At 42.1% G+C, this 26,761-nt stretch overlaps 1 protein-coding gene across 1 annotated transcript in view; it reads left to right on the top strand.

Moving 5' to 3' along the window:
* DNAH6 (dynein axonemal heavy chain 6) overlaps positions 1 to 26,761 on the top strand; it is a 182,414-nt gene that overhangs the window by 112,255 nt on the left and 43,398 nt on the right. The window contains exons 57-63 of the mRNA XM_077818058.1: positions 12,040 to 12,204; positions 15,330 to 15,397; positions 21,108 to 21,288; positions 23,233 to 23,412; positions 24,496 to 24,729; positions 25,247 to 25,382; positions 26,471 to 26,646. Of these exons, the coding sequence (XP_077674184.1) occupies positions 12,040 to 12,204; positions 15,330 to 15,397; positions 21,108 to 21,288; positions 23,233 to 23,412; positions 24,496 to 24,729; positions 25,247 to 25,382; positions 26,471 to 26,646 (1,140 nt within the window). The remainder of the gene's footprint in view (positions 1 to 12,039; positions 12,205 to 15,329; positions 15,398 to 21,107; positions 21,289 to 23,232; positions 23,413 to 24,495; positions 24,730 to 25,246; positions 25,383 to 26,470; positions 26,647 to 26,761) is intronic.

Genomic DNA, 26,761 nt, shown 5'->3' on the forward strand with positions numbered 1-26,761 from the left:
ATTCGTTGGATGTAAACAGAGTTCTTTTGTTCTATCTTGACAGAACTGTGCACTTCAGAAAGTCTCCTAAACTGTTTGTAGCATATAGAGAAAAGGACCAAAGGTGAAGCTGTCGCAGTGCAAACAATCTTTAACTGGATTTCCACATGTATCAAACTTTGTTATCAGGTGACTGTAAAGACTCTACCTGATAAAATAATGGCTCATTTGATGAGAGCTTGATCCACTGTGATGGCCACTCTCAGGACATTTGTAAGGCAGCAGCCTGGTCCTTCATCCACACATTCACTGAGCAGTACACAATTGAACAGGCTTTCAGACACCATGCAAAATTTAGCAGAATTGTCCTGCAATCACACGATTCCTGGTACCCACTTCCAGCAAGGGTCACTGCTTGTGGGGGGTTGGGGGGAGAGGTCATCAGCAATAAAATATATGTATACAGCTCATCATTAGAAGCAGAAATGGTTACTTGCGTGCACAAAGAAAAGGAGTACTTGTGGCACCTTAGAGACTAACCAATTTATTTGAGCATAAGCTTTCGTGAGCTACAGCTCACTTCATCGGATGCATACTGTGGAAAGTGTAGAAGACAAATAAATTGGTTAGTCTCTAAGGTGCCACAAGTACTCCTTTTCTTTTTGCGAATACAGACTAACACGGCTGTTACTCTGAAACTTGCCTGCACAGTAACTGGTGTTATTCCAGATGTGTTGTCTGTATACATATTCTATGACCCAACCCCCATCCCTGCTACTCAGAGCCTTTGACATCGGGCTCTGTAGGTGGCAAAAGAACTGGTTTTGGTTGAGGCAGCCCCCCCCCCCCCTTTATGCCCTCAGTTGCTGGTGTGAGGATACACAGTGGGTGTGCTCACACCAACAGTGGAATATGTATGCAAACTACACATCTTGAAGAATACCATTTACTATATAAGTAAGTAACTAGGGCTGTCAATCACAGTTAACTCATGCAATTAACTAAAAAAAATTAATCGTACTTATAACAATAGAATACCAATTGAAATTTATTAAATATTTTTTGATATTTTTCTACATTTTCAATATTGATTTCAATTACAACACAGAACACAAAGTGCACAGTGCTCACTTTATATTATTATTTTTTATTACAAATATATGTACTGTAAAAACGATAAAAGAAATACACCTCTTCCCTGATATAACACGGTCTTACTGCGTTATATGTGAAACCGCGTTATAGCGAACTTGCTGTGGAGGGCTGGATAGGGAAGGATGTGCCTCCCCAAACAGCCTGGCCCCGCCCCCTATCCGACCCCCACCTACTTCCCACCCCCTGACTGACCCATCAGAACCCCCAACCCATCCAACCCCCCCCTGCTCACTGTCCCCTGACCGCCCCCCGAGACCCTCTGCCCCTTATCCAACCCCCCAGCCCTGGCCCAGCCCCCTTAACACGCCACTCAGAGCAGCATGTCAGAGCCAGACATGCTGCCACCATAGGTGCTGACTCCCTGGGTGCTCCGGGGCTGGAGCACCCTCAGAGAAAAATTGGTGGGTGACAGAGCACCCACTGCAGTTCCTCGCCCTGCCCCCCCGTCCCAGCTCACCTCCTCTCCACATCCTCCCCTGAGTGCACCACCACCGCTCCGCTTCTCCCCCTCCGCCCCCCAAGTCTTGCCACGAATCAGCTGTTTGGCATGGCAAGCCAAGGAGGGATGGGGGAGAAGCGGAGTGGCGGCGTGCTCAGGGGAGAAGGCAGAGCGGAGGTGAGCTGGGGCAGGGATCGGTTCCTCTGCACCCCCCCCACCCCGGTTACTTGCTGCAGCCCTCCCCACGCCCCCCCCAGCTCACCTCCGCTCCACCTCCTCCCCTGAGCACATGGCCCCTCCACTTCTCCTCCCCTACCTCCCAGGCTTGCGCAAGCCTGGGAGGGAGGGGGGAAGAGGGGAAATGCTTTACCGCATTATATCCGAATTCGCGTTATATAGGATAGCGTTATATCAGGGTAGAGGTGTCGTATTTTTCAGTTCACCTCATACAAGTACTGAAGTGCAATCTCTTTATCATGAAAGTGTAACTTACAAAGGCAGATTTTTTTGGTTACATAACTGCACTCAAAAACAAAACAATGTAAAACTTTAGAGCCTACAAGTCCACTCAGTCCTACTTCTTATTCTGCCAGTCGCTAAGACAAATGAGTTTGTTTGCATTGACGGGAGATACTGCTGCCTGCTTCTTATCTACAGTGTCACCTGAAAGTGAGAATAGGCATTCACATGGCACTTTTGTAGCCAGCGTTGCAAGGTATTTATATGCCAGATATGTTAAACATTCGTATGCCCCTTCATTCTTCAGCCACCATTCCAGAGGACATGCTTCCATGCTGATGATGCTCATTAAAAAAAATAACGCATCAATTACATTTGTGACTGTACTCCTTGGGGGGGGGGAATTGTACATCTCCTGCTCTGTTTTACCTGCATTCTGCATATATTTCATGTCATAGGAGTCTCGGGTGATGACTCAGCACATGTTGTTTTAAGAACACTTTTACAGCAGATTTGACAAAACGCAAAGAAGGTACCAATGTGAGATTTCTAAAGATAGCTACAGCACTTGACCCAAGGTTTAAGAATCTGAAGTGCCACCCAAAATCGGAGAGGGACGAGGTGTGGAGCATGCTTTTAGAAGTCTTAAAAGAGCAACACTCTGATGCAGAAACTACAGAACCCGAACCGCCAAAAAAGATCAACCTTCTGCTGGTGGCATCTGATTCGGATGATGAGTCAGTCTGCACTGAACATGAACATGCGTCAGTCTGCGCTGTTTTAGATCGTTATCAAGCAGAACCCATCATCAGCATGGAGGCATTTGCTCTGGAATGGTGGTTGAAGCATGAAGGGACATGTGAATCTTTAGCGCATCTGGCACATAAATATATTGCAATGCCAGCTACAACAGTGTCATGCGAATGCCTGTTCTCACTTTAAGGTGACAGGAAGCAGGCAGCGTTATCACCTGCAAATTGTAACCAACCTTGTTTGTCTAAGTGAATTGGCTGACCAAGAAGTAAGACTGAGTGACTTGTAGGCTCTGTAGTTTTATATTGTTTTATTTTTGAATGCAGGTTTTTTTGTACATAATTCTACATTTGTAAGTTCAACTTTCATGATAAAGATATTACACTACAGTACTTATACGAGGTGAATTGAAAAATAATTTTTTTGTTTTTTACAGTTCAAATATTTGAAATAAAAAATAAATATAATGTGAGCACTGTACCCTTTGTATTCTGTGTTGTGACTGAAATTAATATATTTGAAAATGTAGTAAACATCCAAAAATATTTAAAATAAATGGTATTCTATTGTTGTTTAACAGCATAATTAATTTTTTTAATTTCATGATTAATCACGATTAATTTTTTTAATCGCTGGACAGCCCTATCAGTAACCATTTCTTCCCATAACATCTGCATGATGAATTTCTGAACTGGCAACACTTTCAGTGCAACACCTTATTTTCTGAGAGCAAATTTTAATGTATATCCTCTGTCATTCTGTAGAAAGATGTCCATCAGTATCATAACTTATGTCTGTTGATGGCCAAAGCACAAAACAAAAGCTTTAGCACAGTCGTGATGTGTGTTTGGAAGCTCATATACACAAGCACTCAGAAAATCACCTTTTGTTTCCTTTCATTCACAATGTGTACGAGCAGAATCTCAAAATAGTCTCTCGATAGATAGTTAAAAGGTTTATCAGGAAGGCATATACAGCTTCTGTTAAACCAGATATTTTTTCCTATTTCATATTATGCTCTGGTTCCACCAGAAGTTATTGGATTAGAAGCAGGCATTATTGGGTGAAATTCTGTGTTATACATAAAGTCAGACTAGATGAGCACAGTGATCCCTTCTGGTCTTAAAATCATTGAATATCTAGCAGCCATGTTTTGGGCAAAGGTCCATAGTAAACTCCGAAGAAACTTGCAATGCCACAACATAGGTATAACTCCTTGTGTTTCATAAAGCACTGTAAGATAGCTGTTCAGGAGTTTAATGCATTTCTCCCCACCCCAAAAAAGCCTCCATTTCCTAACACCAGAGCATGGATTATGTATCTTTATACTCATCTTTTCTTTCCCTCTGCCTGAGAATCTTACTACTTGCCACGTCCCTGAGTAAAGGGCCAGTATACATGTTAGGATGCAGGACGGGAAAATTGTTACCTTTTAAAATTATTTTCCTTGATTAACATCTTCGCTAGTCTGTCACACAACAAAAAATACATACATAACTGAATGGCATGTTTGATCTGGGTGCATGTTTCAGAATTCATTCAGACCTAAGTGAAGTTCAAGTTAGAATTTTACGGACAATTAACCTTGTTTGAGAAATTATTTATATAGATTTGGGAGTACATGACGAGGGGCACGACCGAGTGAGTAGGTTGCTAGGCAATGAGCTCAGCTGCCGAAGGTGCCACTGCAGAGGGGTTAGCACTGAATAAAGGACTAATGGAGATATTAATAACAGAAAGGAAATGATCATATAATACATTTTCCATTCTGCCCACCCAGAGTTGATTATGCCCTAGGTAGGATTCAGTGAGTTTAAACTCAGAACTTTTTGAGTAAAATATCCCTCCCCTAAGCGTAAGATTTTATTGTGCTTGAATAATTCAATACTGAGTTAATTTTTAAACTTCAGACTTGCTATAGATTTGTTACTAGGCCTGGCTCAAACACACTTTTTTTCCCCCTTTCACAAGCACTGAAATCAACCATGACAAAGTGTCTGTGGCTATAGCCCATGTATCATGACAGTGGTGTCACAAAACTGTAGTTTATTCAGCAGGAATAACTGTCCAATTTGTGAGTTACCCAGCAATTTCTTTGAAAGTGACAGCAGCACATACAATTAATTGTTCATGGATATATTAAGCTTCAAGTATCAAGGGGTAGCCGTGTTCATCTGTATCCACAAAAACAACAAGGAGTCCAGTGGCCCAAATTAATTGTGTTAAATTTGCAAATGAATTTTAGTTCTGCAGTTTCTCTTTGAAGTCTGTTTCTGAAGTTTTTTTGTTCAAGTATGGCTACGTTTAAATCTGGTATGGAATGTCCAGGAAGATTGAAGTGTTCTCTCACTGGCTTTTGTATGTTACCATTCCTGATGTCCAATTTGTGTCCATTTATTCTTTTACGTAGAGAATAAAAGAATAACTAAAATAAAAGAACTAAAATTAATTTGCAAATTTAACACCATTAATTTGGGCTTGAATAGGGACTGGGAGTGGCTGGCTCACTACAAAAGCAATTTTGCCTCTCCTGGAATTGACACCTCCTCATCAATTATTGGGAGTGGACTCTCAGAATCATAGAATATCAGGGTTCGAAGTGACCTCAGGAGGTCATCTAGTCCAACCCCCTGCTCAAAGCAGGACCAATCCCCAACTAAATCATCCCAGCCAGAGCTTTGTCAAGCCTGACCTTAAAAACTTCTAAGGAAGGAGATTCCACCACCTCCCTAGGTAATGCATTCCAGTACTTCACCACCCTCCTAGTGAAAAAGGTTTTCCTAATATCCAACTTAAACCTCCCCCACTGCAACTTGAGACCATTACTCCTTGTTCTGTCATCAGCTACCACTGAGAACAGTCTAGAGCCATCCTCTTTGGATTCTCCTTTCAGGTAGTTGAAAGCAGCTATCAAATCCCCCCTCATTCTTCTCTTCCACAGACTAAACAATCCCAGTTCCCTCAGCCTCTCCTCATAAGTCATGTGTTCCAGTCCCCTAATCATTTTTGTTGCCCTCCGCTGGACTCTTTCCAATTTTTCCACATCCTTCTTGTAGTGTGGGGCCCAAAACTGGACACAGTACTCCAGATGAGGCCTCACCAATGTCGAATAGAGGGGAACGATCACGTCCCTCGATCAGCAGATCCTACAAATACATCCCAAAATGCCATTGGCCTTCTTGGCAACAAGGGCACACTGTTGACTCATATCCAACTTCTCGTCCACTGTAACCCCTAGGTCCTTTTCTGCAGAACTGCTGCCGAGCCATTCGGTCCCTAGTCTGTAGCGGTGCATGGGATTCTTCCGTCCTAAGTGCAGGACTCTGCACTTGATCATGTTGAACCTCATTAGATTTCTTTTGGCCCAATCCTCCAATTTGTCTAGGTCCCTCTGTATCCTATCCCTACCCTCCAGCGACTGAGATGAGGCTGACTGGCCTGTAGTTTCCAGGATCCTCCTTCTTCCCCTTTTTAAAGATGGGCACTACATTAGCTTTTTTCCAGTCGTCTGGGACCTCCCCCGATTGCCATGAGTTTTCAAAGATAATGGCCAATGGCTCTGCAATCACATCCGCCAACTCCTTTAGCACTCTCACATGCAGCGCATCCGGCCCCACGGACTTGTGCTCATCCAGCTTTTCTAAATAGTCCCGAACCACTTCTTTGTCCACAGAGGGCTGGTCACCTCCTCCCCATGCTGTGCTGCCCAGTGCAGTAGCCTGGGAGCTGACCTTGTTCGTGAAGACAAAGGCAAAAAAAGCATTGAGTACATTAGGTTTTTCCACATCCTCTGTCATGAGATTGCCTCCCTCATTCAGTAAGGGGCCCACACTTTCCTTGACTTTCTTCTTGTTGCTAACATACCTGAAGAAACCCTTCTTGTTACTCTTAACATCTCTTGCTAGCTGCAATTCCAGGTGTGTTTTGGCCTTCCTGATTTCACTCCTGCATGCCCGAGCAATATTTTTATACTCTTCCCTGGTCATTTGTTCAATCTTCCACTTCTTGTGAGCTTCTTTTTTGTATTTAAGATCAGCAAGGATTTCACTGTTAAGCCAAGCTGGTCGCCTGCCATATTTACTATTCTTTCTACACATCGGTATGTTTTGTCCCTGTAACCTCAATAAGGATTCTTTAAAATACAGCCAGCTCTACTGGACTCTGCTGCTCTCCTTTCTTCCCTGTGTCAGGATCCTGAACTCGACCATCTCATGGTCACTGCCTCCCAGGTTCCCATCCACTTTTGCTTCCCCTAACTCTTTCCGGTTTGTGAACAGCAGGTCAAGAAGAGCTCTGCCCCTAGTTGGTTCCTCCAGCACTTGCACCAGGAAATTGTCCCCTACGCTTTCCAAAAACTTCCTGGATTGCCTGTGCACCCCTGTATTGCTCTCCCAGCAGATATCAGGGTGATTGAAGTCTCCCGTGAGAACCAGGGCCAGCGATCTAGTAACTTCCGTGAGTTGCCGGAAGAAAGCCTCATCCACCTCCTCCCCCTAGTCTGGTGGTCTATAGCAGACTCCCACCACGACATCACCCTTGTTGCTCACACTTCTAAACTTAATCCAGAGACTCTCAGGTTTTTCTGCAGTTTCATACTGGAGCTCTGAGCAGTCATACTGCTCCCTTACATACAGTGCAACTCCCCGACCTTTTCTGCCCTGCCTGTCCTTCCTGAACAGTTTATATCCATCCATGACAGTACTCCAGTCATGTGAGTTATCTCACCAAGTCTCTGTTATTCCAATCGCATCATAATTCCTTGACTGTGCCAGGACTTCCAGTTCTCCCTGCTTGTTTCCCAGGCTTCTTGCATTTGTGTCTAGGCACTTGAGCTAACTCGCTGATCGTCCCTCTTTCTCAGTATGAGGCAGGAGCCCTGCCCTCTTGCACGCTCCTGCTCGTGCTTCCTCCCGGTGTCCCACTTCCCCACTTACCTCAGTGCTTTGGTCTCCTTCCCCCAGTGAACCTAGTGTCAAAGTTTGACTCAGACTCACAATTTATCAGACCACTCTGTTTTATTAGCAAAGCTGCTCTGCTAATACATTTAGAAGTGAGCCCCCCGAGTGGGGCTTGTGTCTTTTAATTTATACAGTTTTTTGGAGAACAAGTTACAGAGAAGTTACAGACAAAAGAAGAAAAAGATTTTAGTCACCACCCTTCGAGATCCCTGAGACCAGTCACATATCTTCAATTACCTGCCACCCTTAACAATCTCCTTTAACAGCTTCCAGTTAACTTAACTAATTGCCCTTCACACCTTCCATTCTGATGCCTGCTTCTTAGACGTGCTGGCTCTATCTTAATTGCTTCTCCGTTCAAAAGCTAACTGTCCCTACGTGTGCTCCCTCAGATACTTTGTAACATGTTTTGGCATGCCCTCTCATATACAATGTATCCAGCATGTCCCCTTATACAACGTAATACTTATACAATGTTATACTTCCACACTAGTTTAAAGCCCTCCTCACTAGGTTAGCCAGCCTGCTTGCGAAGATGCTCTTCCCTCTCTTCGTTAGGTGGAGCCCGTCTCTGCCTAGAACTCCTCCTTCTTGGAACACCGTCCCATGGTCAAAGAATCCAAAGCCTTCTCTCTGATACCACCTGCGTAGCCATTCGTTGACTTCCGTGATTCGACAGTCTCTACCCAGGCCTTTTCCTTCCGTGGGGAGGATGGACGAGAAGACCACTTGCACCTCAAACTCCTTTATCCTTCTTCCCAGAGCCACGTAGTCTGCAGTGATCCGCTCAAGGTCATTCTTGGCAGTATCATTGGTGCCCACGTGGAGAAGCAGGAAGGGGTAGCGATCCGAGGGCTTGATGAGTCTCGGCAGTCTCTCCATCACATCGTTTATCCTAGCTCCTGGCAAGCAGTAGACTTCTCAGTTTTCCCGGTTGGGGCGGAAGATAGATTACTCAGTCCCCCTGAGGAGAGAGACCACCCGACCACCACCACCCACCTCCTCCTCTTGGGAGCGGTGGTCGTGGAACCCCCAACCCTAGGACAGTGCATCTCATGCCTTTCAATTGGCAAGGTCTCCTTCTGTTCCCTTCCCTCAGATGTATCACCTAGTCCACTCTCTGCATTAGTACCTGTGGAGAGAACATGAAAACGGTTACTTACCTGTATCTGCGTTGCTGGTGCATGGACGCTCCCCTTTCTTCTTCTGTAGGTCACATGCTGCCAAATTTCTTCACCGTCCTCCTGTCCCCGCAGTGCAGCCTGCTCTGAATCTTCAGAACTTTGTGTCTGTAGAAGCATATCCTGACGTCTGTCGAGGAAATCTTCAGTTTCTCTTATGCAACGCAGGGTCGATACTTGTTGCTCCAGACCTTGAACCTTCTCTTCCAATATGGAGACCAGCTTGCAACTTTGTACAGACAAAGTCGCTTCTGTTCTGTGGAAGAAAGACAAACATGGCACATCCAGTGCAGGTCACAACAACTGAACACCCCCCATCCATATTACCTTCCTTCTACGAGCTTCTTCAGGAGTTGTAGTGACTACTCAGAGAAGCCGGCAAGATGTAAGCCTCAGTGGGCTCTCCCCAGGCAAACTCCCTCTGTTAGCCTCTCTGCTGTTCGCCGCTCAGCTGGTTCGCAGCTGACTAGGTTTTTATAACAGTCAGGCCCACTCAAGGCTCACCTGGAACAAAGCACTCCTAATTCACACTTTTCAAACCACCAGTCAAGCACACGGTCAAACTGTCCCCACAACAGACACTCAGATACTCACCAACACAGCCTCCCTAATGCAGCCCTTAGCGTACCTCCTCTCAGACAGCTCACAGGCAAACTCCCTCTGTTAGCCGCTCTGCTGTTCGCTGGACTCCATCCACCCTGACTGAATTGGCCCTGTCAGCACTGGTTCTCCACTTGTAAGGAAACTCCCTTCTCTTCATGTGTCAGTATATTTATGCCTGCATCTGTAATCTTCACTCCATGCATCTGAAGACGTGAGGCTTTTACCCATGAAAGCTTATGCCCAAATAAATCTGTTAGTCTTTAAGGTGCCATCAGTCTCCTTGTTATATTAAGCCTCAGTTATAATATTTTCATTTGGCCCACAGACAGATATTTCTTGAATCCCATAGGCATGTCCAAGAAGTTATTCCTAGTTCCTCTGGCCCAAAGCTGTGACTTTAAGCAGTCAGTACACATTGACTTGAGACCAAGGTTCTGATTTGAGTAGCCGTCAGGATCAGTAACTGCAGGAAAGAAAAAGATATGCATAAGTGAATCTCCACCAATGTATTGTATGTTTGTCAGTTTTCAATACCCGAGGTAAAAATTCAATGCTGTATTCATTGGCATGATATATATGGCACTAGGATCTGATGATTCATGACTCACTTGAAAATTCAAATGTATTTCTTTATTTTGATTTATTTTCTTACTTTTTATAAATGTGCCTCTTAAAAATCTGTATGCTCGTTTAAAAAAAAAAAAAGAATCAGCAACACCATAATATGTCCCGTAGCTAATGGATAATAGAAAACATGGCTTTGTTTGCTTATTAACAAATGTAAACAAAAAGTCCCATACCCAATCCAAGAATTCCCAAGATACACTCAACCATTCCTTTCAGAAAAGTGCAAGGTGAACAGATAGGCGCCCTGCACTTTGCCATGAAAGTCAGCAGATCTGGAAATGACAAAGGCGTGAATAAATGTACTGAGATCCATGTCCAAAAAAAAGTCTCATTCTTCTCAGTGAGTCTACATGAAAAAAGCACTCTTGCCCATCCTTGCTATCTGATCATCCAGAAACAAACACTGATCCAATGGAACCCCCATATCTTCATGTCAACTACGAAAAAAATAGTCATATCCTCTAAACTAAGGGACAGATGTCTTCCTTGCATTTTTCTGTGACTGAATGCTATATGCATCTCAGCAAAGAATTTGATTATGTGCTTAACTACTTTGCTAAATAGAATAGTAAGCACACTTTGAAGTCTTCTGTTGAATTAGGACAATAATTCTGCCCAGTTTACTGTTTCTGGTTCCCATAGTATGATGATTTTCTGTCTTGACTGTAACCAGTCAGAGATATAGGAAGAATGGGGTACCCTGGGCCCATAATACAGATAATAAAGGGTAGTGAGAGCTGGCAAGAGAATCCCGTTATTGGACACAACCCTGTCAGGTGCTGAGCACTCTCCAGCAAAACACTTAAAGCACGTGCCTAAAGTTAAACTTAAGTGTAATGCAGGATTGGTCTAGAGTGCTCAGTATTCTCCAGGATTGAGCCCACTAAGTCTTAGGAAGCGGGTGTGTATGGGTCCTTCCCATATTTTGATCAAGTTTTGAAAATAACGTTTTCATTACCATTCTGTTTCTAAAGAGACATGACTGTTTTTTAAATGTCTTGTGCCTTTTTTTCCCCTAATGTACCATAATGAAACGTGGTTGAACATATGCAAATTATGTACAGTGAATTTGGAATTTTGTGACCCCAAAAAAAAATTAGGCCCAAATCCTGCAGAGACCTTTGCATGTACATAACTGTATGTACCTGAGTAGCCCATTGACTTCAGTGTGACTATTCATGTGTATGAAGTTATGTCTGTGTTTAAATTGTTGTAGGATCAGGGCCTAGTTTTGTACTTTCAGTTCTCATGTAAGTAAAGAATATTTTCTTCTATCTCTGTGTGTTTGCTTTAACACTGTCTAAATTCTGTTACATCACTGATTTGTGCTGTGAGATAGTTCTGCAGTAAAACATGTAGGCTTTCTCTGGTTTAAAAAACAATGCATAATTTGAAGTGTGTTTAATATCCATGGGATTTGGGCACATAACTCTGTTAGGCTCCTTTGAAAATCCAGCCATATCCTATAACAAAAACTAGGAAGGCAGAGAGTAATAAGTGAACAGAAGAATATCATTGGGACCATCTTTTTGTTCTGTGTTTGTTCAGCACCTATCACAATGGAGTCCTGGTCCATGACTATGGTCCTAGCCACTACAAAAACAATGAGGCGTCCTTGTGGCACCTCAGAGACTAACAAATTTATTGAACCAATACAGGTTTCAGAGTAACATGCTTATGCTCAAATAAATTGGTTAGTCTCTAAGGTGCCACAAGTACTCCTTTTCTTTTAGCCAATACAGTAATACAAATAATAAATAATTATTTTTATTATTCTCCTTACATAGAGTGGAGAGTGTTAATTTAATTTTGCATTTTAGTAATGAAGTATTTCAGTTACCAGTTACATGTACAAAATACCTTAATCTGGTTTCTTTTTCTAAAGCTGAAGGAAATCTTGGACCCTGCACTAGAGCCTGTTCTTTTGAAGCAGACCTTTGTTACTGGTGGAAGAATGCTTATTCGCCTTGGAGATTCTGACATTGATTATGACAGAAACTTTAGGTTCTACATGACAACTAAACTACCAAATCCACACTACCTTCCAGAGGTATGATGCAGCATTCTAAATTCATGTCATACAAACCATAATCAATATTACTAGAAGGACATTATCAAATTCTGTTGGCCCACATTATTACAGACCTTCCCAAGTCTCAGCTGGTATCTTTTATAATTAAAGTTTTAAAACAGGTGAAAAGAAATAAACCCATGTCCTTTCATTCCATGGGTGAATGTAGCACAGTAGAGTCCAACATGTCCATGCTACTGTATGTGAAAACATTCATGGACTTATCGACTGTTCTGACAAAGAGAGGTTCGCTCCTGCTGCACAGTATCACCAGGACTGAGTCATGTCTCAGGGCTCAACCATTTTGTTGTGTCCCATATTGGAGGTTCAGAATACAGGGCCACTGAGACTGGTCCTGTGTGTTGTTGGAGTCCTGTATGTTGGGTCTTCCAGAAGATCCTGCCACCTGGAGGGGAGAGCTCTATCACATGGCTACTCAAATATTAACATGACAGCATGACTTCCAGTGAAGACCCTCATTCATTAATGGACAAGATGTATGGCCTATTTGAAGGACCTTTGGAGGGTAACTCTAATGGGCTTACTTAGGAGATCCTGCAGTCTGAAAGGGGATTGTTTCATTAGTGGTTCCTCTGAAAATCCGCCACTAGTGAGATCCTCCACAGTCAACTCCCTCCCAAAAACCCCACTGCAAAAAGGGTAGCACAGCTAGTAGGATTTCCTAGAAAATTTACAGATGTCTATCCCTTTCTAGACAGCTCTGGGGTCTAGCCAGATGATGGATGGTGTAGGATTGGGTAACTGTGATGTAATTGCTTTGATTAAGGAGGTATTGCAGGCAACTGATACACACTTTATTTCAGAACCCTATTACTTTATTTTGAGGTTCATATGGTCCTGTATTTTGTATTTATATGCCGTATCATCCAGTTTCCACACATAATATTGTCTGTTACTTTATTCTGAAAGCATTTTGAAAATCAAGCAGTCTGCTGAAGTGCCTAATGGTAGACAACCAGGTTTGAAAAGATGCACTGTCAGCTACATGGGCCGGGGTATAAGGTGACCTCCATTCGGATCCTGGTTCTGATGTTGACTTGGAGTGTGACAGTAGCCAAGTCGCCTAAGCCCTGTGTGTCTCAGTTCATTTTACAGTCACAGCAAATTAAAGATGCCCCAATAGGCCTCATGGTCTAAAGGACTAAGAACTGGGGTGGAAGCCAGGAATTTAGGAGTTCATGCTATTCCAAAGTGTAGGCAACTGGTCATAATCCTTCTTTGTTCTTATGTAGCACTTTATAGGCAGGTTTTATTTATGTTCACAGCCCCCCAGGAGAAAGACAACTAAATTCCTTTTCTTACTGCTCCAGCTTTTAAGTAATTGTTGCAGGCTGACTTTCAGAATTGCTGAGCACCACAACGCCAATTGAAGTCAATCGGAAATGTTGGTGCTCAGCACTTCTACAAATCCAGCCCTGCATGTTTAGACCAGCTTGTGTAATTAGGCACTTAACTCTTGTATGTATTTAAACAGCTGCACGCACATGCCTGCCACATCCTTCTTTAAGATCACGGCTTAAAAGTGATCACTGTTTCTTACTGTGCATGCACCAGGCTACTTTTCAAATATTCAAGACTTTTGTACTTTGTAGCCATATTTTCTCAAACTTGCTGTCCCTTATACTAGTCATTGCAGACTGGTTTCATGTAAAATTCAAAGTTTATAGTTAGGGCCTGTCACGGGGTGCACAGTCGGCCCCTCTTCTGAAGGCCCAGTTGCCTTCCCAAATAAGTCCAGGGAGACTTCAGCTTTGTGCAACACCTGTGTCCTTTATTCTTTAAGCATTTTCCCACCATCAGTGTCCAACTATATACAGTCCTTACAGGTTTCTTGTCTACCGCAGGCTGGGTTAGCAGCTAGAGGGCTTCCACTTCCCTCTCTGACTGACCTCTCTCTCTGGCTGCCCACTCCTTCTGGTTCCTTCCCAACCTTTATAGCTCCTAGCCTATCCCGTTGGCAGGTGTTGCCAGTCGCCAGGCAGGCATCAGGCTTTTCATCCAGCCCCAATCGATCCTCCTTGATTGGGGCTGGCGTGGCAGGGGCTGATTAGGTGTGTTTGCAGCAGCACCCTGCCACAAGGCCCTACTAAATTCACGGTCCATTTTGATCAATTTCACAGTCATAGGATTTAAAAAATCATAAATTTCATGATTTCAGCTTTTTAAATCTGAAATTTCATGGTGTTGTAATTGTCGGGGTCCTAATCTAGAAAGGAGTCGTGGGGGATCACAAGGTCATTGTGCAGTGGGGCGGGCGGGGGTGTTGGTACTGCTAACCTTACTTCTGCACTGCTGCTGGCGGCGGCGCTGCCTTCAGAGCTGGGTGGCCAGAGATTGGCGGCTGCTGGCCGGGAGCCCAGCTCGGAAGGCAGAGCCGCTGCCAGCCGCAGCGCAGAAGTCAGGATGTCATGGTATGGTCTTGCCACCCTTACTTCTGCGCTGCTGCCTGCAGAGCTGGGCCCTCAGTCAGCAGCTGCCACTCTCCAGCCGCCCAGCTCTGAAGACAGTGCAGAAGTAAGGGTGGTAATATTACGACCCCCCCTAAAATAACCTTGTAACTCCCCTACAACTCCTTTTTGGGTCAGGAGCCCCAATTTGAGAAACGCTGGTCTCCCCTGTGAAATCTGTATAGTATAGGGTAAAAACGCACAAAAGACCACATTTCATGGGGAGAGACCAGATTTCACAGTCCGTGATGTATTTTTCATGGCTGTGAATTTGATAGGGCCCTATTTATAGTTTCAGCCTTTTGTGAATTATGCCACTGGAAATAATTATAAGAACAGTTATTGTGCAAAGTGAAAAACGTACTTTTATTTCATCCTCTCATCCCTCCAAAAGTTTGATCAAACCTCCCAAAAATCACTTTTGGACATAAACCAACAATGTGAAATTTCAGCCCAAATGGAAATTTTTGAGTAAGTTGTGAACAGCTGTAAATTAAAGTTTAGATTGGAAAAGCCTTCTCAGCCATAATTCTACCTTCACTGTGGGTGCCATTATTATTCTTAACTAAACCCCTGATTTTATTTTCTTAACCTACATAGAAATAATTTTTGTCATTTGTTATGTTTATTCTACAGGTGTGTATTAAAGTTACTATAATCAATTTCACTGTAACCAGATCTGGCCTGGAGGATCAGTTGCTAAGGTTTATAACTTTTATTCCCATTATTTATTTCACAGTAGTTGCTTTTAAATGTTTAAGGTGACAGCAGAATAAAATGAAAGAGGGAAAACAATAAAGAAAATGTTTTTCCACATAGTTATATAAAGTATCAAGTCACAATCACCAATAACTTAAGAACAACCTATTTCTTGCCTTAGTATGCATGTTTTCTAAAATGTCTTATGCTGGGATAGGTATATCTAATTTTTGAAGTATTGTAATAGTAATCAGCTATTTGTAACTCGGGATACATAATTACTTATATTTTTCTAATACTCTGTCTAATAGGCTAGATTTAAAAATCATGACCCACTACTTGACTTTAGGGGGAGTTGAATCAAGCCCATATAATGAGCATGGAACATGCTGATGTGACATATTTGATATTGTTTATATTAATACCAAATGAAAATATCCTAAATATACTCTCGGTTACAAGACAAGATCAGACCTACATTGATTTTCGAGTGAGAAATATACCCAGAACATGGGGTGGTTCTTTGAATGGGTGAAGACATGTATTGCATTCATGCCCAGTGCACTGAAGCCAGAGAACTTTGCTTAGCAGTACCCACTGGAGCAGCGCTCATGCCCTCTGTCCCTTGTAGCCCCTTCCCAAGCTATATAAGGGCGATGCTGCCCTGACCCCCCTCAGTTCCTTCTCACCCCCTGTGGCTTGAGTCAGAGTGGTGTCTCACTTCATGTTCTTCATCACAGTGTTCCTCTAGTTTTTTTCTGTAAATACTTAGTTAAGTTTAGTAGTACCTTAGAATTTAGTTTAGCTTAGTGTAGTTAGTAGAGTTTTTTAACCCAGGGTGCTCCCTTCTCCAAGTTTTAAACATTGTCCCTCATGTGGCATTGCTATCCCTAGTAGTGACCCCCGCACACCCAGTGTGGGTTGTTCCTTGTGCAAAGGCACATTAAGGAAGGGCACTCCATCGGTAAGTCATTTAAGAGAACGCAGATGGCAAGGGACTTGTGTTTGAAGCAGCACATAGTGAGGCCTGCTGCGGAGCCGCAGACTGCTGCATACCATCAGGCCCCCCGCGAGAGCTCCTGAGCTGTTACAGATGGGGCTGCACCTACGGACTTGGATTCTTTGCCCAGGAGGAAGAGGGACCATTCTTTTCCTCTGGGGACCAGAAGAAGGAGAACCAAAAAAACGGACCTGGTCCACTCCAGAGTTCGGAGAAATTTCTCCTCCCTATCTAGGAGTGCAGACCAGCAGCGTTAGTCTTCCGGTACGTGAGATAGAGCTGGGCTGTCAACCTTCTGTCCAGTACCAATGCCTGATTAATTAGACTCCACACTGTCAACTCTGGTACCATCCAGGGGAGGGGATTGTCCATTGAGTCCAGCACTGATGACGGTGGTGTCTGCACAGACAGTCTCCACAACACCAATGTATCAGGCAGCAGTGGAATTGCTGTGCCTGTCTGTTCCCGATTTGCCACTTAGTCTAGAAAATTCGACAGTTGTGGCTTCATCTTGGGTGTCCTCAGCACCTCCTGGATTGGTGGCCAACTTAGTGTTATTGCCAGCACAGTCATCTGCAGTGCCTCATACACAGAGCTCTGGGTTACAGGGGCCTGGACCCTGTTTGGTACCGAGGGCAGATGCTATCTTCAGTACCGACAACAATTCCGGCGCAGTCTACATCGGCTAAGTGTTTGGTACCAGTGCCCGCTTTGGTACCACATGTGTGTGTGATACATTTACCACTACTCAAAGTGCCTTTGACTGTACTATCATAATGCCAATTAGGCCAGTGTGTTGGACTGCAGATGATTCGGGATGAGACGGCTTGGAAGGAACTTCAAGATCAAGTGCAGAAATGCCTTCCTCTCCTTTGCCTTTGCAGTACCACTCAGAGATTTTCAAGACCTCCTGGGATCACCATTGGTACTGGGATTTGTTCCACTCCTACAGTAGGGACAAAGCTTCCAGGCCTATCTCCTACTGGTCACTAATGTTGTATCCCTGTCTACGGTAGCCTCTTAGGAATCTGTGGGTGATTCTTCGTTCAGCGAGGTCCTGATCGTGTGCTCAGTCCAGGGCTAGATCACTTGTTCCTCAGATGGTCTCTCCAGGTGAGCCACCTGTGCTACAGCCACAGACTAAGGGGGCTTCCTCTGACCTGGTGCAACCTGATCCATTGATATAGTCAAATGTGTTACCACAAGAAATTCCAGTGATTCCACTTCCGTTTTCTGCCTCTTTACCAGACGATGCTACGGTGCCCGAGTCCTCATCTCCGGAACTGGAGGATTTTAAATTTTATCAAGCGCTCCTGAGATGAATGGCATCATCAGTGGATATTCAGGCTCAATTTGTTCAGGAAAACTCTCATAAGTTAGTGGATATTCGTCAATCCTCAGCTCCTGAAAGAGTCACTCTCCCTATGAATGAAGTGATATTGGAGTTTGCCAAATCTCTATGGAATACCTCAGCATCTATAACACCCATGGCTAAGCATACTGATGAGAGATATTGTGTCCCCATGCAAGGTTTCAAGTATTTTTTCTCTCATCCACCTCCTAATTCCCTGGTTGTGACAGAGGCAAATGAGAGGGTACAGGAGGGGAGATGTAAATTTACACCTAAATACAAAGTCTAAAAGGTTAGATTTGATGTGGAGAAAAGTGTTTTCAACCTCCTTATTGCAAAAGTGAATTGCTAGCCAGCAAGCATGATTGTCTAAATATGACTTTGCAAATTGGGATGCCAAGTTACCAGAATTCTCCATGGAAGAGTTTAAGGCATTTATTGCAGAGAGCTGTTTGGTGGCCAAGACGTCTTCACAGTCAGCACTGGATGTAGCAGATATTCCGTGCAGATATGTGACTTCAGCTGTGATGATGAGGATGGCCTCATGGCTACAGATCTCTGGCCTAGCTCCTAAAGCTCAACAGACCATAGAGGACTTACCATTTGATGGTCAGTTTTTGCTTTCTGAGAGAACTGATGAGACTTTACATTCTTTTAAGGACTTTTGAGCTACTTTATAGTCTTCTGGGGGTGTCTAGCTACACCACAAAGGGATGTCATTCTGTAGGTCAGCAATAACACTAGCAATGTTGCGCTGAGTGATACATTCACCAGTCATCCTACTCTGTTAGGCTGCAAGACTTCCCAAGAAAAGGACATCACTGAAGAGAAGATCTTCTGAATCTAGTTTTAGCCAACCAGCCTATCCTTCTCCTTCAGGGAGGCAGCCTATTTGATTTTAAGATCGAGAGCAGCATACAAGTTGTGTACCTCCCACATTTCTTCATCTGCTTCCTGACCTGCTGACTCAGCACCATGGTCAGGTTGTTCATCCAGTGCTGAAAAGTCTACACCTCACGGCATAGATTGTACATGGCTAGACATGTAGGTAGGGCAAGGCTTGGAAGCAGTTCAGAGGATCCTGCTTAATAGTAGAAAACCATCTACTTAGTTGGTTTGGTCAAGATCTAAGGGAATTCAATCCATGTGAGCTTGTGTTCAGGACATTTTGGACTAGCTCTTATATTTGATGTCCTTGGGTCTAGGTCTTAGCTCATTGAGGGTTCATTTGTTGGCAATCTCAACATTCCATCCTCTGATCCAAGGAAAGTCAATTTTCTGAAAGATATTTTCCATCTGTTTCCACTTACGAAGGAAATCGTCCCATTCTGGGACATTAATACTATACTGGCTGCCCTCGTGGGTCCTCTGTTTGAGCCGATAGCAACCTGCTTGTTGTCTCTCCTCTTGTGGCTATAACATCCACAATAAGAGTCAGAGAATTACAAGCCTTACTGGCATAACCTCCATATACTCAATTCTTCAGAGACAAAGTTTCCTTAAGATCATAGCCAAAGATTTTGTCCATGGTGGTTTCAGTTTTACCTTAACCAAGTTATTTACTTGCCTATATCCTTTCCGAAGCCACACTCAAATGCGAATAAGCAGCATATCCAGATGTTAGATGTGAGGCTGTGCTTGGCATTCTATTTGGAAAGAACTAAACTATTTCATTCAACACCTTGACTTTATGTCAGATGAAAGGTCAGCTGGTCTCCTCACAGAGGATGTCCAGGTGTGTAACTTACAGGCTCACTCAATGAGAGCCCAACAGACATCTATCTCATTTCTCAACGATGTTTCAGTATTGTACATTTGCAGGGCTGCTACATAATCTTCCATGCATATTTTTATCAAATATTGTGCTATTATCATGGCATCTAAGTCAGATGCAAACTTTGGGATGGCAGTTCTGCAGTCACTGTTTAAGTAGACGCTGAGTCCCTTGTCTCACAAGTACTGCTTGTGAGTCACCTGAGTGGAATACACGTCTGTAACCACTTGAAGAAGAAAAGATGGTTTCTTACCTGCATTGTACTTGTTGTCTTTGAGATGTGGGTGAAGACATATATTGCACCACCTACCCTCCATCCCCACTGCATCAGAGTCTCCAGTCTGGGATTTGAGGAACTGAGCCCAGTTGGGGTGGTGCTGCTGTTAGATAGCCTGGGCAGGGGTTACTTGGGTCAGAAGGTGCGAGCACTGCACATACTGGTACTGCTAAGCAAAGTTCTCTGTCTTCAGTGCGCTGGGCACGCACACACCTGAGTGGAATACATACCTGCACTCACATCTCAAAGAACAAGAGTAATAATACAGGTAAGTAACTGTCTTGTTTGGGTCGATGGGTCAGATGTATTTTGCTGTTCTGAATAACTGACTAACAATTATGTTTAAAATAACTATTACTATTTGATATTCTATCAGTTATATCCAGTTTCTTTACATATAGCTGTAAGTAAATGTATTTTTAAATTATAAAGAGTGATTTACATATAAATATACATATTTATCTTGTGGGTGTATTCTATAAAGTCCCATTTCATCACACATCTTAAGCCTGTGCTTAACTGTAACCATGTGAGTACAGTAATTCCTTTAAAGACTATGGAATTACTTGTGCACTTAGATTTAAGCACGTGTTTAAGTGCTTTGCTGGTTGTGGGCCTCAATTTCTGTTCTGTTCAGATCTTTAAACAGTGCTTATCACCTTGTACCAGTAATTACTTTACAGAGCTAGCCAAGATGACAACAGTTTACCATGTTCTTAGAATAGGAAGTACCTGTGGTGACCCTGCAGTCACACTTAGCAAATACAGCAGTGACTTTTTAACATCTTCTGCAGTATTTTCCTATACAGTCAGTTAAAGAAGGTTATTGATCTTACGCCTTAGCTAGGCAGTAACTTTGTGTTCCCCTGGGAACTTCATGGAGCTGCATGTTCCATGGCAGAGGGCCAAATCCCCTAACTTACACTGCTGGACTTAGGGTGGGAGGGAAGCTTCTGCTCCCTCCCTGATCCTCAACATGGCCCTGATGTAATTTAGAGTAGCCTAAGAACTGCTGGAAATTACGTTGGCTCCTTTGACTTGGACTGCCAGAGGACATTACACTCTGGTTTCACTCCTAGACTGCTTAGTAACATCCGCTATGCCACATGGGGATTCCCCCTATGTTGTGGGAATCCATAATTGTTCTGCATTCCCATTATGCCACTGGAGAAGCACAGAAGGGATGGAGTGAGGGGCCAGGAGTGTTTTGGAAAATTTGTTGGAATGAACTGGATTACTAAACAAAAAGGCAGTGAGGGCAAGAGAGAACAGGTGATAAAGCTATTAACCAGAAATTCAAACGTCTTTTCTAGTGATGTTGTGCGATTGGAGAAACCTGAGCTTGAGGAACAAAGAACCCAGCTCATTGTGAGAATCAATGCTGATAAAAATCAGTTGAAAGCTATTGAAGACAAAATTCTAAAAATGTTGTTTACTTCTGAGGGAAACATCCTAGACAAAGAAGAACTCATCAACACACTCCAGGAATCAAAGGCAGGAGACTCACTTTTACAATACCTTGTTTTAATTAAAAATAAGTGATCAATCTAGGGCTGTATGAAATGTTACACAGGGAAAGAAATTCTCAGATTTATGTTTCTCCTTTATACATTGACTTTTACAGATCCACAGTCCTAAAATAATAGGCTAAGCTTTCAAAACCCAGACGCATGTAATGCAGTTAGTCTGACTTGGGGGTCATGTGTCCCAATATAAAACCATTTTAAAAATCTAAATGAATTATATCCAGTAGTTTCCTATCTGTTGTTTTCATTAGTATTTTAATATTGTAGATTAGAATTTTAATGTTGTAGATTAGCTAGGAAATATTTAACTCTACAAAATTCATGCTTGTTTGTTACTATCATAAAAATATTTTGCTAATGTGGTTGCCATTAAAAAGTCAGCATTTGGTAATAGTTACCACACTGTGTATGAGACACCACAATCTCCCCTTACACTTACAATAGGGAATAGCTGTTAACTGTGTGGAATCTGTTAGCAAATACTAACTTGATTGGTTGTCACTCTAAGTATATTTGGCTCAAGATTTTTGCTTTATGAAAAGATAGTTTTCTTATTTAAAGAATTCATGTGAGATAATTATGCAGTGGTTTCACTTTGCTTATCAAGGCTAGGTTCAGCTACAGTTGTTCATATTGAATTGTATCTTACTCCACAAGTAATCCCACTGAAGTAAATGGGACTCTGCCTAATTGCTCCCAAATGCGAATAAGGACTATACAGTCTTACCAAATGGGACTGTTTGCAAAGTAAGATTCTACTCAGTGTGAAAGCCGTAGTAAAGATCTAGCTGTGAATTGTAGAATTCCTGAGATTGGCCTAGTTCTTAATGGGCAAAAGTCTGCATTACAAAAACCACTCCCAGTTGGTCAAAGCTGGCCCTCTAATTGGTGGTCTCAGACATGTATTGAACAAGCCATGAAGAATGAACTACCATGTCACTCCGAAAAGTGGTCCTTTCAGGTCAGGCCTGAGACCCACCAGATGGGTAGCGTGGGGAAGCTTGCATTACTGTTACCCTTGTAGTATCAGTACAGTGCATAATTTGGGTTAGGGAAAATGTAACCTATCATTCTAAACTCTTTCTGGCTGATTTTGGCCCATAACATTCACATTCTCAAAAGAGTAATAAATTAAACTAATACCATGGCAAGCTGGAAAATCAGACCCATCCATTATACATTTATTTGCAGGTAGAGTTTTGGAGTAGTCATCTACATGTAGGGGCAGAGCTTCAGATGGAGTAAATTGGCATCGCTTCATTGAGGCTTAGGAGCCGGCCCATAATTGCCAGCAGAGTTTAGGCTACCATTCTAGCATGATGTTAAGCTAGCCTCTTTTTCCCATTCTCTCCAGCACATCTCAGTACTGAGGCTGATAAGTTGCTTGATTTGTGTATGGTTATATTCTTCAATTAATTATTTGGTAAACATTCTAAATATATTTTTCTCTTTCTTTTTTTTTTCTTGTTATAATTTTTCATGATCTTCTGGGATATTGCCTCTGATAAAAACCTACTAGTTATTCTTTAGGGTAAACTAATGCTGTTGACTAATGACATTGTCAATATAAGTTACAAAATGCAGCATAATACATTGATTTACATAAATGCTTAGCATTTCATTTTAAATTATCAAGGGAACTAATATTCTTTTCTTAAAATATCCAATAGCTAAGACATAACCAAACCTGAATCTTGAGTTTCTGGCTTGTGACAGCCAAAAGTTCTCTGTAGCTCTTGGAATAGAATAAATTCCTCCCTCAGTATGAGATGGCGCTTACATGTCTTTGGCGAGTGATGCATAAAATTACACCAGTGCCATCAACATCAAATGAAGAGCTTGCTCCTCGTGCTCCGAGCTCTGTCTATCATGAAATATTTTCTAAAATGCTACTAAAACTTGTTTCTTTTAGGTTACATCTGGTGCCATTAAAACAAGGCTAAAAGAAGCAGAATCTACTGAAGAGAAGATAAATGCTGCTCGTGAAAAGTACCGCCCTGTTGCTACTCGAGGGTCTGTCATGTACTTTGTAATTGCAAGTCTGTCAGAGATTGATCCCATGTATCAGTTTTCCTTAAAATATTTTAAGCAGGTTAGTTTCATTTTTCTTTGAAGTAAATAGCATTTAGTATAATGAAGATATGAATAGAAATAGTTTTATAAATATAAAAATAAATAAAAAACAGGCAACAAAATTTAAGCCTTTAAGAAGTGTTTTTTCATTACATCAAAAAAGAATTCATTCTGTTTCTAATGTTATGATACATTTGGAAAATTAGTAATGTTATAAAACTTCCAGGTATGATTCCAAGTACTGTTTCCAAATTTAGATGTACATTTAGGTGTCTAGAGATAAGTTGTCTGATTTTCAAAACTGCAGAATACCCAGAGACTCTACTAAAGTCAAGTTTCAGAGTAGCAGCGGTGTTAGTGTGTATTCGCAAAAAGAAAAGGAGTACTTGTGGCACCTTAGAGACTAACAAATTTATTTGAGCATAAGCTTTTGTGAGCTACAGCTTATGCTCAAATAAATTTGTTAGTCTCTAAGGTGCCACAAGTACTCCTTTTCTTTTTACTAAAGTCAAGAAATTTAACGTGATGGTCAGCACCTCTTAAAATCACTGTTGTTTAGGTGCCTGAATTTAAATAACTGAGTTTTATAATATTTAATATAAGCAATTTTTCCAGCATCTCACAAGAAGTCTGCACCCTGAAGAGTACTTGACTCTGCAAAGTTAGCTTATTTTTGTAGTTCAGTGGTTCTGAAATTTTGGTCCATGGAACAGTGGTGCTTGTTAGAGATTACTCACCATTGTAACATAGAAAGCTCTGTGGACTACAGGGAATGCTCTATCAAACAAAACGAGAGGATGTAAGACACACCCATCATATTAAAGCGAGTTTATTTTATCATCGTATCTTCTTACTGTTCTCTTAATATTACTTCTTCAAAATTCCATGCACTATAGTGATTGCAGAAAAAAATGGAAATCATTACTTAGAGGTTGGGAGGAGACATGCTCTGTGTATGAGAGGATCTCTCGCTTAAGAAGTATTGTACAATATGACATAGTTTGAGAATCATTGTTCTAGTCCAGTGAATTAATCTAGAAGTATGCTATTATTAACAATTAGAAATAAACTCATCAAAACTATGTTTGTTTTTTTCTTGCAGTTATTTAATACAACTATTGAGACTTCTGAAAAGAATAATAATCTGCAGCAGCGCCTGGCAATACTGCTTAGTCAGACTCTCTATGCAACTTATACCAATGTTTCCCGTGGCCTTTTTGAACAACACAAACTCATCTACAGCTTTATGCTGTGTATTGAGATCATGCGGCAGAGAGAAGAGCTTACAGATACAGAATGGAATTTTTTCCTCCGTGGTTCTGCTGGCTTAGATAAGGTGCATTTGGAGTAGATTGATGACAAACAAAATAGTAAATGATTATATCTATTTTTGGTTTTGCAAAGCAATTTGTAGATAGTGAAAGGAGGTTGGTGTCTAAATTTGTCTTTACAATAGAGACTTTGGTGACTTCTAATTATGATTTTCCATCATGTGATATGATACATTTTGAGGCCTGAAACATTTGAACAGTTATTTTAGATATTTGTTACTTATTTGTTCCAATCAAATAAAGCATCATTATTCAGGACAGCATTTAAACACATACTTAATTTTAAGCGTAATGGGACTTAAACACATACTTAAAGTTGAGCATGTGCTTAAGTGACATTCTGAATAAGAATGAATTTAAGATCATGCTTAAATGCTTTTCTGAATTGGGGCCACTATTAATAAACTTGTTTCTTGTGCAGCTTTCACATTTTGACTACTAAAAATCGTCGTATATTTGTTGAGCTTTTATTTACCTTCTTCTTCTTTCATATTTTCACTGATTCTTTCATCTTTCCAACAGCAACGCCCTGCTAAGCCTGATGTTCCATGGCTCGAAGACACCACGTGGTTTATGTGTTGTGACTTAGAGGAAACACTCCCGAGTTTTCAAGGAATTCAGAATGAAATACTGTCCACGCACATTTTCATTAAATTGGGTAACATGATAAATAAGAAAGTGGATTGGAAAAGCCATTTTCCTTCTACCAAACCTCTGCTTCAAGGGGGGTTTTCTGCACTGATTCTACTTCTATTTTATCAAACCTATTTTTGAACAGCTTCAGAAACAGTAACTCAGCCAATGCAGCAGGCAGGTTATTCAAAGCCTTAAGACGTTCGTTATGTGTATGGTGGACTTTTCCATTTTCCCTTTGACATAATGATGCCTTTTCCTTTTACTCTCATTTATACTCTCTGCTGGGTGACTTGGCAGAGATCTTCTTTCAACAGTCTGGAGCTCCACACGTTGGAAGAGTGGGGGCAGCAGCAGAGGAGGCCCCCTATCTCTGCCAAGGCCTCAAAGTGGCAGCAGGGGCTCCCTTCTCTGCCCCACGAATGGCAGGAGGGCTCCCCCTGACTACTTGGGAAAAGCAGGGCACCAGTGTGATCTTTTCTCTCAGAACCAACAGTGCCCCCCTCTTTCTCCCAGTGATGCAGAGGTAATAGCCAGGAGGCCCCCAAGTACTCTATCCCAATAGCTGAAATGTATCTGCTTTATTGGAAGAGTGGGCTGGGCGTGCTGCACAGGTCTCCTGCCACACACACAATCTTCTGCAGCAGTGATGTTGACAGGGGCCCCCAAATCAGTGATACTGCAGGCAACACCTGATTAAGATGAATGGGCAGCTTACCCCTCTCAGAGCTATTTTTTTAGGCTCTCTGCAAGCTCTGGCAGACAGATCAGTTACACTTGGGTCACCTTTTCAAGCTTTTCTTTGAAACCATGAGAGATAGAAAGCCATTTAAAAAAATTGAAGCTCAGATTCTGACATAATTATGTGACAGCAGGAGCATATCGTGCCTATGCCTTAATCCAACATTGTCTGTCCCCAAGATAGAATCTTACAGCTGGTCACACAGTCACCATGATTGCATGCAAAGAGCCAGTTAGACCTCTAACTCATGTACAGAAGAGAGCCTTTGCCTTTTTGAAAATGTGATCTTAAATATCACCTTACCATTGTGAATTATTTCAGCTTTGCAAATTCTAACTTTAAGACACTGCTAATGCCAATGTCATTTGTAGGGTGCCTTGAAATTCATGTCAACCCAGAAACTTCGGAAACATATGATTCTGAACCCTCCCCTTCTGCAGAGCAAACTGAAGAATTAAAAAAGGAAGGCACCGTGAAAGCTTCCTGGGACACAAGACTAAGCATGTTTCAGAAATTAATTATTGTGAAAAGTTTTATGGAAGAAAAGGTAAAATCCAAATATACAGAAATTTGCATCCACACCAAAGCTACAAGAATTTGCAAAATTGTTTACTTTGGGCCATATTGTGTCATTTGGATGTTGGCTTGAAGAGGGGATGATG

The sequence above is a fragment of the Eretmochelys imbricata genome, chromosome 5 (genome assembly GCF_965152235.1).
Source record: "Eretmochelys imbricata isolate rEreImb1 chromosome 5, rEreImb1.hap1, whole genome shotgun sequence".
NCBI lineage: Eukaryota > Metazoa > Chordata > Testudines > Cheloniidae > Eretmochelys > Eretmochelys imbricata.